The sequence below is a fragment of the Oncorhynchus clarkii genome, chromosome 1, assembly GCF_045791955.1.
Source record: "Oncorhynchus clarkii lewisi isolate Uvic-CL-2024 chromosome 1, UVic_Ocla_1.0, whole genome shotgun sequence".
Classification (NCBI taxonomy): domain Eukaryota; kingdom Metazoa; phylum Chordata; class Actinopteri; order Salmoniformes; family Salmonidae; genus Oncorhynchus; species Oncorhynchus clarkii.
This window is the reverse complement of record NC_092147.1, coordinates 34,702,052-34,716,708: the sequence shown is the minus strand read 5'-3', so window position 1 is coordinate 34,716,708 and position 14,657 is coordinate 34,702,052. Positions and strand designations below refer to the sequence as shown.

Here is a 14,657-nt window from a genome sequence, read left to right as displayed (position 1 = left end):
CTAAAGAAGGCTTTTAAATAGCAATAATTAAAATAATAAAACACAACATTCTGGCTTAATAGGTAGGCAGTTTACATTATCAATGGCATAATTATTAAAAACATAACAGAGACTTCTAAATCCTTTAAAAATCAATTTAACCTGATTTAAAAATATATTTTTCAAAACCTCCAGTTATTTCCTTATAGAAACACTGTCTTAAATATTCTGCACCTGTGTTTTTGCTCTTCCATGAACCCAAGTGAAAAAAGCTCCAGAATAGTAAAAGCTCTACAACACAGTGTTTAGTTCTAGGTAGTTTCAACAGTACTGTCACTAGTATGATCACTAGTAGCTCTTCTAGGTCTTTAAGTGCATCTTGGCTGATTCAAGTCCTTTCAGTTCAGTGTTTGGTTGGCTGGCTATTGGTTGCTTCCAAACCATTCCAGTCCATAGAGGGAGAAAGGGAGGACATATGACTGCTCATTGTATTCATCCCAAAGTCTACGATTGGTTAAAGTGTGTCCCAATATTATGCCATACCCTTATGTAGCTATGTCCTCTAGCTTTTAGACTACCAGTCTTTCACCAGTGGTGAGTCTGACCACACGACAAAGTCTAGGAGAGTGGCATGTGAGGTTACAGGGCCTGTCCTCCTTTTCTCCCTCCTCCCTTTCTATCATCCTGTCTTCCTTCCCAGTCCAGAGCTCTCTTCCCCCTCTTCCTCTGACTGGGAACCAATTCAGTGTCCTCTCTCACTCCATCAGTCATCGGTCGTCGGTCTGTCTGTCGGTCTGCAGCGGGGCAGGGGGTCACCGGGGAGGGGCGACCTTTGGCCTGCCCCTTGCCCCAGTGCACGTTGGGAATGGTCAGACACTTCCTGAAGTGCTCCAGCTGAGCCTGCAGCCTCTCTCTCTCATCTCTCACCCTCTGTCTCTGACTCACCAGCTCCTAGAGAGAGAAAGAGAGGGATGGGAGCAAGAGAGAGATAAAGATCGAGAGCGTCACTAAAAGTGAGAGTGGGGGTGAACAAGCACAGTGTAGACAGAAACAGACTGTCAGTCAGAGTGCTGATCAAGCTTTACTTTCCACTTTTAGATCATAATAAACAAGATTGTATGGACAGATCCTATATCAGCACTCCTACTCTGAGACACTGTGTATATGTGGACTTCGAGGACACTTTGTGCATCTATGGGCCTTGAGGTTCTTACCGCCATGCTGTGTGAGAGTTGTTCAGCTGTCAGACTGAGAGTGTAGTTCTGAGTCTCCAGCCTCCGGCACTGACTGTGAAGAACCTGTCTCTCCATACACCGCTCTGAGAGAGAGAGGGTAAGAGAGATATAGAGAGAGCGACAGGAGGGTAAAGGGAGACATGGGGTCATAGAGGCAGAGAGAAGAAGACCGATAGAGAGAGCGGCATAGAGGGTGAGAACGTGAGTGTGTGGGGGGGGACAGCAAGTGAGACAAAAACATAAAAAACAAACATATTTGTAGATGAAACCGGTGTATTTTTATTTGACTCATCCCAAATAAATCCCAAAGGTAAACGCACCATCCACATACTCCTGATACGCCTCAAAGACTGACTCTATGCCCCTCCACTTCCTAGGGGCTTCTCCCTCCTCCTCCTCCTCCTCCTCCTCCTCATCCTCTTCTTCTGACAGCTCATCACGTACGCCAAGGGGTACATGGTGGGCTGGAGAGGGGTAAGGGTGATGCCCGTTGGTGGGGTGTAGGGATGTGTTGAGGAGGGCTGGTCTCTTCAGTGGGGGGATGTTGTAGGGCACTGAGGGCTCAGACTTTATACTGGACTCTGGAACGCAGGTGGAGCCACTCAGTGTCTTGTGGGTAGACTGCAACACAGACTGGTGGAAGTCCTTCGGGATGAATCTTTCCCAGGTTATGTTCTGCCCGTTCTGCACAGCCAGGGGCACCTTCTGTTGAGGATGATGGCCAGGGTGGCCTCCTCCATTCTGGAGGCACTGGAGCCTCTTAGCTGGGTGACCTCCACCCAGTCCTTTCCTGTTGGGGTCGGGGGCCAGGGGAGGCGGTTGGCTGGGTGGATAGGTGGATGGTTTTAGTGGGTCTGTATGGAGGTTGTTGGGGTGGTGGGGGTAGGAGGGCGAGGGGCTTGGGGAGTCTTGGTAGTGGAGTCTGTTTGATTCGCCTGATAACATAAATATAAACGCAGTATAAGGATCTCATGGGTGTTACCCTTTGTGTGTGTGTGTGTTTGTCTTACCAGTTGGGGAAACAGGGGGGCTTCTACAGAGGGGTAATGGGTTGTATCTGATGGTGTCCAACGTCACACTCTTCAGCTTTATAGCCTTCAACAACCCCTCCATCTTCTCCTTATCTGGAGAGAGGGGGGGTGTGTGGGGGACGGGGGGGACGGACGGACGGGGGAGGGTGAGAATGAGACTGATTTAGACCTGGGACACCAATTAATTATCAGGTAGAAAAGAAATCCAGCGGTACTCTTGACCTCTTCGAGCAAGATTTGAATACCCCTGGGATATAGCATTACAGTACACTAGAGTGTAGTGGTTAGGGGTTGGAGAATAAGAGCTAGGGTGTAGTGCATAGGGGTTAGTGTAGTGTATGTTACCTCTCCTCTGCTGGTTGGTCACATGGGACAGGCTGAACATGTTGAGGAAGTGTTTCTTGTCCTCCAGGTGAGGGGAGCAATTCATCTCCTCTGGGGTGAGAGTGGTGCAGAGGGTGGGAGCGGGTGCCACAGGAGGCGGAGAGGTCTTCCTCTTGCATCGTACTGCTGGAGGGGAGATGCTGCGCTCTCTCAACATCCTCCTCCTCTTCCTCCTCTTCTGATGAAGCAGCTGGTCACGATGGGCCAGCGTGGTCAGGCCACAGACACGCAGGAAACACACCTTCTACAAAAAAACAGATTACAGAGAACGAACAATCACACAACATTATAGTAAGGACGTGGCGGTTCTTAAGTGTGCGTGCATGGCAGTTACCTCTGAGGATGTGTCCAGTTTTAACGGGGGCTGCTCTGCTACCCTTCTGAGGTGGGCCCTCACTTCCTCCTCATCACTGTCATCATACCACTCATCTAGATCATAGTCATACCCTGGGGGAGAGAGAGATGGAGAGAGAGTGAGGGAGAGAGTGAGAGAGCACCGACAATATTTATGTTAAAGACCACACCAGATCTCGTCTCATACACCCCTCTCCTCACCTCCCTCTCTCTTATATCCCGTCCCCTCTCTTCTTACCTCCTTCCCTGGCCTCTCTCCTCCTGCTCTCCTCCAGGTCCAGCTTGCTGACCAGCCTGCGGTGCTGCTGGAGGATCTCATCGTACACCACTGGGTTCTGAGGCTCCTGGCCTGGCCGTTCAGACCTCTGGAGGTCCATGGAGGGAGATGGGGAGCTGGCGTGGTGCTGGACCCCTAGGTTGGAGCTGGGGCTGGGGGAGGAGACGGACAGCGAACCACTCTGGTGGAGGTGGTTATGGTGGTGGAGACTGTGAGTGGATCTTTCAAGCTCAGCCCAGCCCCAGAGGCCAGGCTCCTGCAGAATGGGTCCCCTGACAGACGAGAGCCTCTCTGGGTCCTTCCCCCTCTTCCTGCACCCATCCTCCCCCCTCTCCCAGCTGGGGGACCGCTCGATTCTGGTCAGATCAGGAGGGGAGCGAGATGGAGGAACAGGGGAGTCGAACCTGAAACGAGGGTCTGGGGGGGTCTCAGTGAGGGAGGCAGGGTTCCAGAGGGTGGTGGAAGGGGCAGGGGGGTGGGGGAGGAGGTGAGGTTTGGGTGAGATGAGTGGAGGTGGGGCTCCTAGGTGAGGTTGAGATTCTCTGTTGCCTGTGTCACGTTGGCTGGCGTTGGATCTGTGAAGACAACAAACACAATGTAGTCACAAACACACACTGGGTTTTATCCAAGTTGACCTTGATGATGCAGCCAATTTAAAAGTAGATGTCAGCAGAGTAGAGAGAGTACTGACTCGGGGGATACTGTAGTGTTATCAAACAAACACACACACACACAGGTCAACCCCACCTTTCTCAACTGCTTGTTCCTTGATTAAACACTGACCTGTAGCTGTCTCTCCTAGGCTCCACCCCTTCTGCAGGTGGCCACACCTCCCTCTCCTGCCCCTGCCTGCGTTGACGTGCCAACCTGCGCTCCTCCCCATTGGCCTGATGGAGCATCATGGCAGAGAGCAGTGTTCCATGGAGCCCCCCGGAAGAGGCTGAGGCTGAGGCAGTGTGTCTGTTCCCCATCTGAGAGGGCACCAGGCTGGGCATGAGGTGAGGGGCTGACTGGAGGCCTGGCTGTAGAGGTTTAGGTACTGGGAGGGCAGGGAGGGTGGGCTTATCTGGGGAAAATAGATGAGTTATTACAATGAATGATTCATTTTATTTTAGGAACACACTTTGAAATACATTATGGATGTTATAATGCATGATATTGATGGCAATCAGGCTCTACTTAAAAGATACATCTCTGGTCCATAATTAACGGGAAATCAACCAATCAATGTGTGTGTATTGCGTCTATACTGTGTGTGTGTGTGCATGTATCTGTGTGTGTACACCGTACCCAGTCTGTTAGGTGTCAGCCTCTCCCCAGGTCTGACCCTGTCCTCCGGCAGAGCCGTGAGAGCCTTCAGCCCAGCAAGGTACTGGCTCTTCACCGCTCTCACCATCTGTCTCTCCCTTTCTCTCTCCCTCTGCCTATCCTTCTGCCTTTCCATCTCTGTCTCCCTCTCTCTCTCCCGCTCCCTCTCTCTCTCCCGTTCAAGCTCACGCTCCCTCTGTTTCTCTCGTTCATGCTCTCGCTCCCTCTCTCGTTGGCGAAGCTCTTCCTCCATCTGTATTCTGTGGGGGAGGTCAAAAAATACACACACACACACACACACACACACCAAGGACACAGGGGAGAGAGAGGGTGAGAGATGCAACACCCACCATGGGGCAGATTAACCACACACTGTTTAACACACACACCTATGCACACACACACCCAAGCAGGCACTTACACACACACACACACACACACACACACACACACACACACACACACACACACACACACACACACACACACACACACACACACACACACACACACACACACACACACACACCATATTAGACATAAACAGCATGAGTGAGCAAGAGCAGATGAACAATTAATAGGTAACCACAGGATGAACACACACACACTGATGTGTGTATTGGTGTGTGTTCGTGATGTGTCTATGGTAGCATGGTGGGGTGTGTTCTAAAAATATAACAGTCAGCAACCTGTGCCTTTCCTGCAGAGAGATGTGTGTGTTTGTGTGCATGTACAAACTGTGTGTGTTTGTGTGCATGTATGAGTGTAACACCTTTCAGCAAGTGTGATGTGTGGGAAGGTGCAGGTGTGTGTGTGTGTGTCTTATACGTGTGTGTGTTACTGTACCTCTCAGCCAGTGCACTGTGTGTGTGGCTGAACTCCCCAGGGTAGCGTGCCCCAGGCAGTTGCATGTGGAGGGCAGAGGGGTGGAGGTGAGGGAAGGCCCCCCCTGCTGGTACAGAGTAGAACTGAGACCGTAGTGCAGAAAGACACAAAGACTCCTCCATCCTGGAACACACAGGGACAAGTGGAAAAGAAGGAGGGAGAAAACGAAAACAGTAAGGCACACTTTGGGGTTCAGTCGCATTTATACAGCTCATCCTGGAAACACAAACACACAGGCTAGCTGCAAACCCCTGTGTCCCTGTCTGTCTTTTCATCTTTCTGTCTGCCTGTCTCTGGGTCTCTGTCTCCATATCTGCAAATAACTGACTCGGATAATTGCAGAGCCAGACTGAGGTAGGCAGGGTGGTCTGTAGACTGACTGTGTAGGTGGTGGAGGTAGGCAGGGTGGTATATAGACTGACCTGTGGAGGTTGTGGAGGGAAACAGGGTGGTCTATAGACTGACCTGTGTAGATGGTGGAGGTAGGCAGGGTGGTCTATATACTGACCTATGTAGATGGTGGAGGAAGGCAGGGTTGTCTATAGACTGACTTGTGTAGATGGTGCAGGAAGGCAGGGTAGTCTATAGATTGACTTGTGTAGGCAGGGTGGTCTATAGATTGACCTGTGTAGGTGGTTGAGGTAGGCAGGATGATCTATAGACTGTCCTGTGTAGGTGTCAGGGTAGTCTATAGACTGACATCTGTAGGAGGAAGAGGTAGGTATTGTGGTCTATAAACTGATCTGTGGAGGTGGTGGAGGTAGGCACGATGGTATAGACTGACCTGTGTAGGTGGTGGAGGTAGACAGGGTTGTCTATAGACTGACCTGTGTAGGTGGTGGAGGTAGAGTGGTCTATAGACTGACCTGTGTAGATGATGTACACAGGGTGGTCTATAGACTGTCCTGTGTAGGTGGTAAAGACAAGGTGGACTAAAGACTGGCCTGTGTAGGTGGTAGAGGTAGGCATGGTGGTCTATAGACTGACCTGTGTTGGTGGTTGAGGTAGGCATGGTGGCCTATAGACTGACCTGTGTAGGTGGTAGAAGTAGGCATGGTGGTCTATAAACCTACCTGTGTATGTGGTGGAGGTAGGCAGGGTGATCTATAGACTGACTAGTGTAGGTGGTGGAGGTAGGCATAGTGGTCTATAGACTGACCTGTGTAGGTGGTGTAGGCAGGGTGGTCTATAGACTGACCTGCTGAGGTAGGCAGGGTAGTCTATAGACTGACCTGTGTAGGTGGTGGAGTTGGGCAGGGTGGTATATATACTGGCCTGTGTTGGTGGTTGAGTTAGGCATGGTAGTCTATAGAATGAACTGTGTAGGTGGTATAGGTAGGGTTGTCTATATTACTGGCCTGTGTTGGTGGTGGAGGTAGGCATGGTGGCCTATAGACTGACCTGTGTAGGTGATGGAATTGATATGCTGGTCTATAGACTGACTTGTGTAGGTGTTGGAGGTAGCCAGGATGGTATAGACTGAGCTGTGTATGTGGTGGAGGTCGGCAGGGTGGTCTATCGACAGACCTTAGTTGGTGGTTGAGGTAGGCAGGGTCGTCTATAAACTTACCTGTGTAGGTGGTGGATGTAGGTATGCTAGTCTATAGACTGTCCTGTTCAGGTGGTAGAGGTAGGCAGGGTGGTCTTTAGACTGGCCTGTGTAGGTGGTGGGGATAGGTTGGGTGGTCTATAAACTGACCTGTGTAAGTGGTGGAGGTAGGCAGGGTGGTCTATAGACTGACCTGTGTAGGTGGTGGAGGTAGGCACGGTGGTCTATAGACTGACCTGTGTAGGTGGTGGAGGTAGGTAGGGTGGTCTATAGACTGGCCTGTGTAGGTGGTATAGGCAGGGTTGTCTCTAGACTGACCTGTGTAGGTGGTAGAAGTAGGCAGGGTGGTCTATAGACTGACCTGTGTAGGTGGTAGAAGTAGGCAGGGTGGTCTATAGACTGACCTGTGTAGGTGGTAGAAGTAGGCAGGGTAGTCTATAGACTGACCTGTGTAGGTGGTGGAGGTAGGCAGGGTGGTAGTAGGCAGCAGCAGCAGTAACGTGGGCAGCAGTGGTGGGGTCGAGCCCCAGGGGCAGCGAGCGCAGGCGGAGGTCATCTGAGGTGGCGAAGGGGCGTAGTCCTCTTAGGTACTCCTCTTGGACCGCCCCTGAGTGAACTGCAGGTTGTACCAGACCAGGTAGACTACAGGAGGGGGAGGAGTTGGGGATCAGATTGCAAATTGGAGTTAAAGGAGGTGTATGCGTTTTAAGGTTTAAGCAAGTATAGAGACGTGTGTGTGTGTGTGTGTGTGTGTGTGTGTGTGTGTGTGTGCGCATCCAGGTGATAGAGTGGCTCACCTGAGGCCCTGTAGTCGCCGGTCCTGCATGACAGAGCTGGGGGTGAGGGTGAAGGGGTAGGATGGGTGAGCCAGGATGTGAGGAGAGAGGACAGGATGAGCCTCTTTCTCCTGGGGAAGGCTGGGCTCAGACCCCACAGGCTCCCTACTCACCCCCAGAACACCCAACTCAGCCTGACAGAGAGAGAGGGAGAGACAGCAGGAGAGAGAGACAGAAAGACAATCTTTGTTTGGCAAAAAAGTTCCTACCCACAACATGTGGAACCTCCATTTATGGACATTTTTCAAGTCAGGATGTGCCCCTTAATGTTGATCTATTCATAGCATCCTAACGCTGTCACATCCTAGCTAACCTTGCTGAGGACTTGTATTAGCTCTCAGTGCTAATGCCTAGTGTTGGATAATAAAGTCTAGGTTCACTCCAACAACCAGGGTTTCTGGCTGCAGCTGTGAAATATCTGTGCTTTGAATATCTTTGACTATCTCTCTCAGGGAAATCAGATTCACACCAGGCTTTCCAATAATGATCAAACACACTCCAGTCTCTTTCTGGTCTCTCTTTGGTCTCTGATCTCTGATCTCTCTCTCTGATCTCTCTCCCTAGTCATTATCACCTCTCTCTGGTCTCCATCCACCGTTGTAAAGAGGAGGATCAAGGGACAAAGCATGCTTGTGTCTGCGTGTGTATATATGTATGTGTGCGTGTGCACGTGTGTGTGTGTGTGTTGGGGTTATCCGGTGCAGAAATAATTGCAGCAGCTCCCAGAACACACCTTGACCCCTGGCCTTACAGACACAGGACATGCTGTTCTTATTGGTTGAACTGGATGTACTCTGACTGAATGTGAAGCACCTGCTACATCAATGTACCGGAAGTCAAAACATCACATCCTTTCAATCTTTAACTTCCTTCATACTCCCTTTTATTTATCCCCTCTCCCCCTTTCTTTTTCAGTCTGCCCCACTTCCCCTCTCTCTGTCCCACTCCCTCCCCTCTCTCTCTCTGTACCTCTCTCTCTCTCTCTCTCTCTCTGTACCCCCCCACTCTCTCTTTCTCTCTCCCCCACTCTGTCCATTTCTCTGCCTCTTTAACCCTCACTCTCCTTGCTCTCTCTTTCTCTCTTCCGCTGACCCCTCTCTGAATAGGAGCCCCAGGGTAGGAAGCCGAGCCAGACAGACTGCTCTTTGTGAGGGGGAGAAAGGCTGCTCAGGGGGCTAACCCCTGGATTGTTTAGGGGGCTTGGTTCCTCACTCCAGCTTAAATACAAACACACATACACAGAGGGGTCTTGGGACAAAAGCAAATGTACACAAAGCTCCCTCAAACTACACACACACACCACACACACACGCAATCCGGAAATATAACAATTGGAGACAGCGTCTACAGCTACTGCTTTTTCTCTCCAGTATGGGCCCACTGGGTGACTCCCTCTTTACCCTCTCTCTCAGAGAGAAGCAGAGATGGGGACAGAAATAGAGATGAGGGGGATGGGTGATTCTGACACATTGACTTGGATAAACGTTGGGACTATTTCTTTAATGGTGGAAGTGGTAGCAGGTGGGGTGGGGGAAAGACAGAAAAAGACAGAGAAGATAAGGGGGAGAAAAAATGAGAAAGCGAGAGGGAGATGACGCCATGGCTCATTGACCCCCTGTATGTCAGGAAAAGAAGGGAGAGGGGGTAGATAAAGAGATAAAGACAGAGTAAAGTGGAGGAGTGAAGAGAAGAGTTCTAAGGTGCTGTGTGTGTTACTTCTTACCTGGCGCCCTTCTCCTCTCCAGAGAATGCTGCCGCTCTTGGTGGGAGTGGGGGCGATAGTGACTACAGAAGGGGTGGAGGGAAGGCCGTGTCCCCGAATTGGGGTCTGGAGTGGTCCTGACAACCCCCTCTTAGGAGTGTTGACTGGAGAACTGAGACTGGTGGCTGGAGAGGAGACTGGAGACTCACTATTGGGAGAAGAACCTAGGGGAGAGAGAGAGAGATGGGGGGAATTTCACAACAAAAAGGCCATCAGAAAGCCATTACTATAAAAATTAGATGTCTCACTAATCAACACACACACACACAAGCATGCACACGCATGCACGTAAACACACAAAATCAGCTAATGGGGCTCATCCACAGAGAGAGAAAGAGAGAGGAAGAGGGAGAGAGATGCCAGAAAAACAAATGGAAGAGATGAGTGAAAGAGAGAGGGATAGTATAAAGGAGTTAGTATAAGGGATAGTCAGGGAGAGAACGAGAGAGTGAGTGGGAGGGCGAGAGAAGGAAAGAGAGGGTGAGAGAGTGAGTGGGAGGGAGAGAGAAGGAAAGAGAGAGTGAGAGAGTGAGTGGGAGGGAGAGAGAAGGAAAGAGAGAGTGAGAGAGTGAGTGTGAGGGAGAGAGAAGGAAAGAGAGGGTGAGAGAGTGAGTGGGAGGGAGAGAGAAGGAAAGAGAGGGTGAGAAAGTGAGTGGGAGGGAGAGAGAAGGAAAGAGAGGGTGAGATAGTGAGAGAGAAGGAAAGAGAGGGTGAGAAAGTGAGTGGGAGGGAGAGAGAAGGAAAGAGAGGGTGAGATAGTGAGTGGGAGTGAGAGAGAATGAAAGAGAGGGTGAGATAGTGAGTGAGAGTGAGAGATAAGGAAAGTGAGGGTGAGATAGTGAGTGGGAGTGAGAGAGAAGGAAAGAGAGGGTGAGAGAGTGAGAGAGAAGGAAAGTGAGGGTGAGAGTGAGTGGGAGTGAGAGAGAAGTAAAGAGAGGGTGAGAGAGTGAGTGGGAGTGAGAGAGAGGGAAAGAGAGGATGAGATAGTGAGTGGGAGTGAGAGAGAGGGAAAGAGAGGGTGAGAGTGAGTGGGAGTGAAAGAAAAGGAAAGAGGGTGAGATAGTGAGTGGGAGTGAGAGAGGGAAAGAGAGGACAAGAGTGAGTGGGAGTGAGAGAGAAGTAAAGAGAGGGTGAGAGAGTGAGTGGGAGTGAGAGAGAAGGAAAGAGAGGGTGAGAGAGTGAGTGGGAGAGAGAGAGAGGGTGAGAGAAGGAAAGAGAGAGTGAGAGAGTGAGTGGGAGGGAGAGAGAAGGAAAGAGAGAGTAAGAGAGTGAGTGTGAGGGAGAGAGAAGGAAAGAGAGGGTGAGAGAGTGAGTGGGAGGGAGAGAGAAGGAAAGAGAGGGTGAGAGAGTGAGAGAGAAGGAAAGAGAGGGTGAGACAGTGAGTGGGAGTGAGTGAGAGAGAAGGAAAGAGAGGGTGAGATAGTGAGTGTGAGGGAGAGAGGGAAAGAGGGTGAGAGAGTGAGTGGGAGTGAGAGAGAAGGAAAGAGAGGGCAAGAGAGTGAGTGGGAGTGAGAGAGAGAAAAAGAGAGTGAGAGAGTGAGTGGGAGTGAGAGAGAGAGAGAAAGAGGGTGAGAGAGAGTGGGAGTGAGAGAGGAAAGAGAGGGTGAGAGTGAGTGAGAGAGAGAGAGAGAGGGTGAGAGAGTGAGTGGGAGGGAGAGAGAAGGAAAGAGGGGGTGAGAGAGTGAGTGGGAGTGAGAGAGAGGTAAAGAGAGGGCGAGAGTGAGTGGGAGTGAGAGAGGGACAGAGACGGCGAGAGTGAGTGGGAGTGAGAGAGGGAAAGAGAGGGTGAGAGAGTGAGTGGGAGGGAGAGAGAAGGAAAGAGAGGGCAAGAGAGTGAGTGGGAGTGAGAGAGAGGGACAGAGAGGGCGAGAGTGAGTGGGAGTGAGAGAGGGACAGAGAGGGCGAGAGAGTGAGTGGGAGTGAGGGAAAGAGAGGGTGAGAGAGTGAGTGGGAGTGAGAGAGAGGGAAAGAGAGGGCGAGAGAGTGAGTGGGAGGGAGAGAGAAGGAAAGAGAGGGCAAGAGAGTGAGTGGGAGTGAGAGAGAGGGACAGAGAGGGCGAGAGTGAGTGGGAGTGAGAGAGGGACAGAGAGGCTGAGAGAGTGAGTGGGAGGGAGAGAGAAGGAAAGAGAGGGCAAGAGAGTGAGTGGGAGTGAGAGAGAGGGACAGAGAGGGCGAGAGTGAGTGGGAGTGAGAGAGGGACAGAGAGGGCGAGAGAGTGAGTGGGAGTGAGGGAAAGAGAGGGTGAGAGAGTGAGTGGGAGTGAGAGAGAGGGAAAGAGAGGGTGAGAGAGTGAGTGGGAGGGAGAGAGAAGGAAAGAGAGGGTGAGAGAGTGAGTGGGAGTGAGAGAGAGGTAAGGAGAGGGCGAGAGTGAGTGGGAGTGAGAGAGGGACAGAGAGGGCGAGAGAGTGAGTGGGAGTGAGAGAGGGTGAGAGAGTGAGTTGGAGTGAGAGAGAAGGAAAGAGAGGGCAAGAGAGTGAGTGGGAGTGAGAAAGAGGGAAAGAGAAGGTGAGAGAGTGAGTGGGAGGGAGAGAGAAGGAAAGAGAGGGCAAGAGAGTGAGTGGGAGTGAGAGAGAGGGACAGAGTGGGCGAGAGAGTGAGTGGGAGTGAGGGAAAGAGAGGGTGAGAGAGTGAGTGGGAGTGAGAGAGGGTGAGAGAGTGAGTTGGAGTGAGAGAGAAGGAAAGAGAGGGCAAGAGAGTGAGTGGGAGTGAGAAAGAGGGAAAGAGAGGGTGAGAGAGTGAGTGGGAGGGAGAGAGAAGGAAAGAGAGGGCAAGAGAGTGAGTGGGAGTGAGAGAGAGGGACAGAGTGGGCGAGAGTGAGTGGGAGGGAGAGAGAAGGAAAGAGAGGTTGAGAGAGTGAGTGGGAGTGAGAGAGAGGTAAGGAGAGGGCGAGAGTGAGTGGGAGTGAGAGAGGGACAGAGAGGGCGAGAGAGTGAGTGGGAGTGAGAGAGGGTGAGAGAGTGAGTTGGAGTGAGAGAGAAGGAAAGAGAGGGCAAGAGAGTGAGTGGGAGTGAGAGAGAGGGTGAGAGAGGGTGAGAGAGTGAGTTGGAGGGAGAGAGAAGGAAAGAGAGGGCAAGAGAGTGAGTGGGAGTGAGAGAGAGGGACAGAGAGGGTGAGAGAGTGAGTGGGAGGGAGAGAGAAGGAAAGAGAGTTTGAGAGAGTGAGTGGGAGGGAGAGAGAAGGAAAGAGAGGGTGAGAGAGTGAGTGGGAGTGAGAGAGAGGTAAAGAGAGGGCGAGAGTGAGTGGGAGTGAGAGAGGGACAGAGAGGGCGAGAGTGAGTGGGAGTGAGAGAGGGACAGAGAGGGCGAGAGAGTGAGTGGGAGTGAGAGAGCGTGAGAGAGTGAGTTGGAGTGAGAGAGAAGGAAAGAGAGGGCAATAGAGTGAGTGGGTGTGAGAGAGAGGGTGAGAGAGGGTGAGAGAGTGAGTGGGAGGGAGAGAGAAGGAAAGAGAGGGCGAGAGAGTGAATGGGAGTGAGAGAGAGGGACAGAGAGGGCGAGAGTGAGTGGGAGGGAGAGGGAGGGAAAGAGAGGGTGAGATAGTGAGTGGGAGTGAGAGAGAGGGAAAGAGAGGGTGAGAGTGAGTGGGAGGGAAAGAAAAGGAAAGAGGGTGAGATAGTGAGTGGGAGTGAGAGAGGGAAAGAGTGAGTGGGAGTGAGAGAGAAGTAAATAGAGGGTGAGAGAGTGAGTGGGAGTGAGAGAGAGGTAAAGAGAGGGCGAGAGTGAGTGGGAGTGAGAGAGGGACAGAGAGGGCGAGAGTGAGTGGGAGTGAGAGAGGGACAGAGAGGCCGAGAGAGTGAGTGGGAGTGAGAGAGGGTGAGAGAGTGAGTTGGAGTGAGAGAGAAGGAAAGAGAGGGCAAGAGAGTGAGTGGGAGTGAGAAAGAGGGAAAGAGAGGGTGAGAGAGTGAGTGGGAGGGAGAGAGAAGGAAAGAGAGGGCAAGAGAGTGAGTGGGAGTGAGAGAGAGGGACAGAGAGGGTGAGAGAGTGAGTGGGAGGGAGAGAGAAGGAAAGAGAGTTTGAGAGAGTGAGTGGGAGGGAGAGAGAAGGAAAGAGAGGGTGAGAGAGAGGTAAAGAGAGGGCGAGAGTGAGTGGGAGTGAGAGAGGGACAGAGAGGGCGAGAGTGAGTGGGAGTGAGAGAGAGACAGAGAGGGCGAGAGAGTGAGTGGGAGTGAGAGAGCGTGAGAGAGTGAGTTGGAGTGAGAGAGAAGGAAAGAGAGGGCAAGAGAGTGAGTGGGTGTGAGAGAGGGTGAGAGAGGGTGAGAGAATGAGTGGGAGGGAGAGAGAAGGAAAGAGAGGGCGAGAGAGTGAGTGGGAGTGAGAGAGAGGGACAGAGAGGGCGAGAGTGAGTGGGAGGGAGAGGGAGGGAAAGAGAGGGTGAGATAGTGAGCGGGAGTGTGAGAGAGGGAAAGAGAGGGTGAGATAGTGAGTGGGAGGGAAAGAAAAGGAAAGAGGGTGAGATAGTGAGTGGGAGTGAGAGAGGGAAAGAGTGAGTGGGAGTGAGAGAGAAGTAAAGAGAGGGTGAGAGAGTGAGTGGGAGTGAGAGAGAGGTAAAGAGAGGGCGAGAGTGAGTGGGAGTGAGAGAGGGACAGAGAGGGCGAGAGTGAGTGGGAGTGAGAGAGGGACAGAGAGGCCGAGAGAGTGAGTGGGGGTGAGAGAGTGAGTTGGAGTGAGAGAGAAGGAAAGAGAGGGCAAGAGAGTGAGTGGGAGTGAGAAAGAGGGAAAGAGAGGGTGAGAGAGTGAGTGGGAGGGAGAGAGAAGGAAAGAGAGGGCAAGAGAGTGAGTGGGAGTGAGAGAGAGGGACAGAGAGGGTGAGAGAGTGAGTGGGAGGGAGAGAGAAGGAAAGAGAGGGTGAGAGAGTGAGTGGGAGGGAGAGAGAAGGAAAGAGAGGGTGAGAGAGTGAGTGGGAGTGAGAGAGAGGTAAAGAGAGGGCGAGAGTGAGTGGGAGTGAGAGAGGGACAGAGAGGGCGAGAGTGAGTGGGAGTGAGAGAGGGACAGAGAGGGCGAGAGAGTGAGTGGGAGTGAGAGAGGGTGAGAGAGTGAGTTGGAGTGAGAGAGAAGGAAAGA

At 51.9% G+C, this 14,657-nt stretch overlaps 1 protein-coding gene across 1 annotated transcript in view; it reads right to left on the bottom strand.

The window, feature by feature from the left end:
- The window catches only part of LOC139406549 (genetic suppressor element 1-like), a 46,924-nt gene continuing 32,267 nt past the window's right edge, over window positions 1-14,657 (bottom strand). Inside the window, exons 3-15 of the mRNA XM_071149254.1 lie at window positions 9,562-9,764; window positions 7,800-7,972; window positions 7,450-7,644; window positions 5,415-5,576; window positions 4,546-4,828; window positions 4,044-4,321; window positions 3,222-3,835; window positions 2,964-3,076; window positions 2,591-2,873; window positions 2,225-2,338; window positions 1,535-2,149; window positions 1,194-1,297; window positions 1-930 (exon numbers count right to left, since the gene is read on the bottom strand). Of these exons, the coding sequence (XP_071005355.1) occupies window positions 619-930; window positions 1,194-1,297; window positions 1,535-2,149; window positions 2,225-2,338; window positions 2,591-2,873; window positions 2,964-3,076; window positions 3,222-3,835; window positions 4,044-4,321; window positions 4,546-4,828; window positions 5,415-5,576; window positions 7,450-7,644; window positions 7,800-7,972; window positions 9,562-9,764 (3,449 nt within the window). The 3' untranslated portion in view covers window positions 1-618. The remainder of the gene's footprint in view (window positions 931-1,193; window positions 1,298-1,534; window positions 2,150-2,224; window positions 2,339-2,590; window positions 2,874-2,963; window positions 3,077-3,221; window positions 3,836-4,043; window positions 4,322-4,545; window positions 4,829-5,414; window positions 5,577-7,449; window positions 7,645-7,799; window positions 7,973-9,561; window positions 9,765-14,657) is intronic.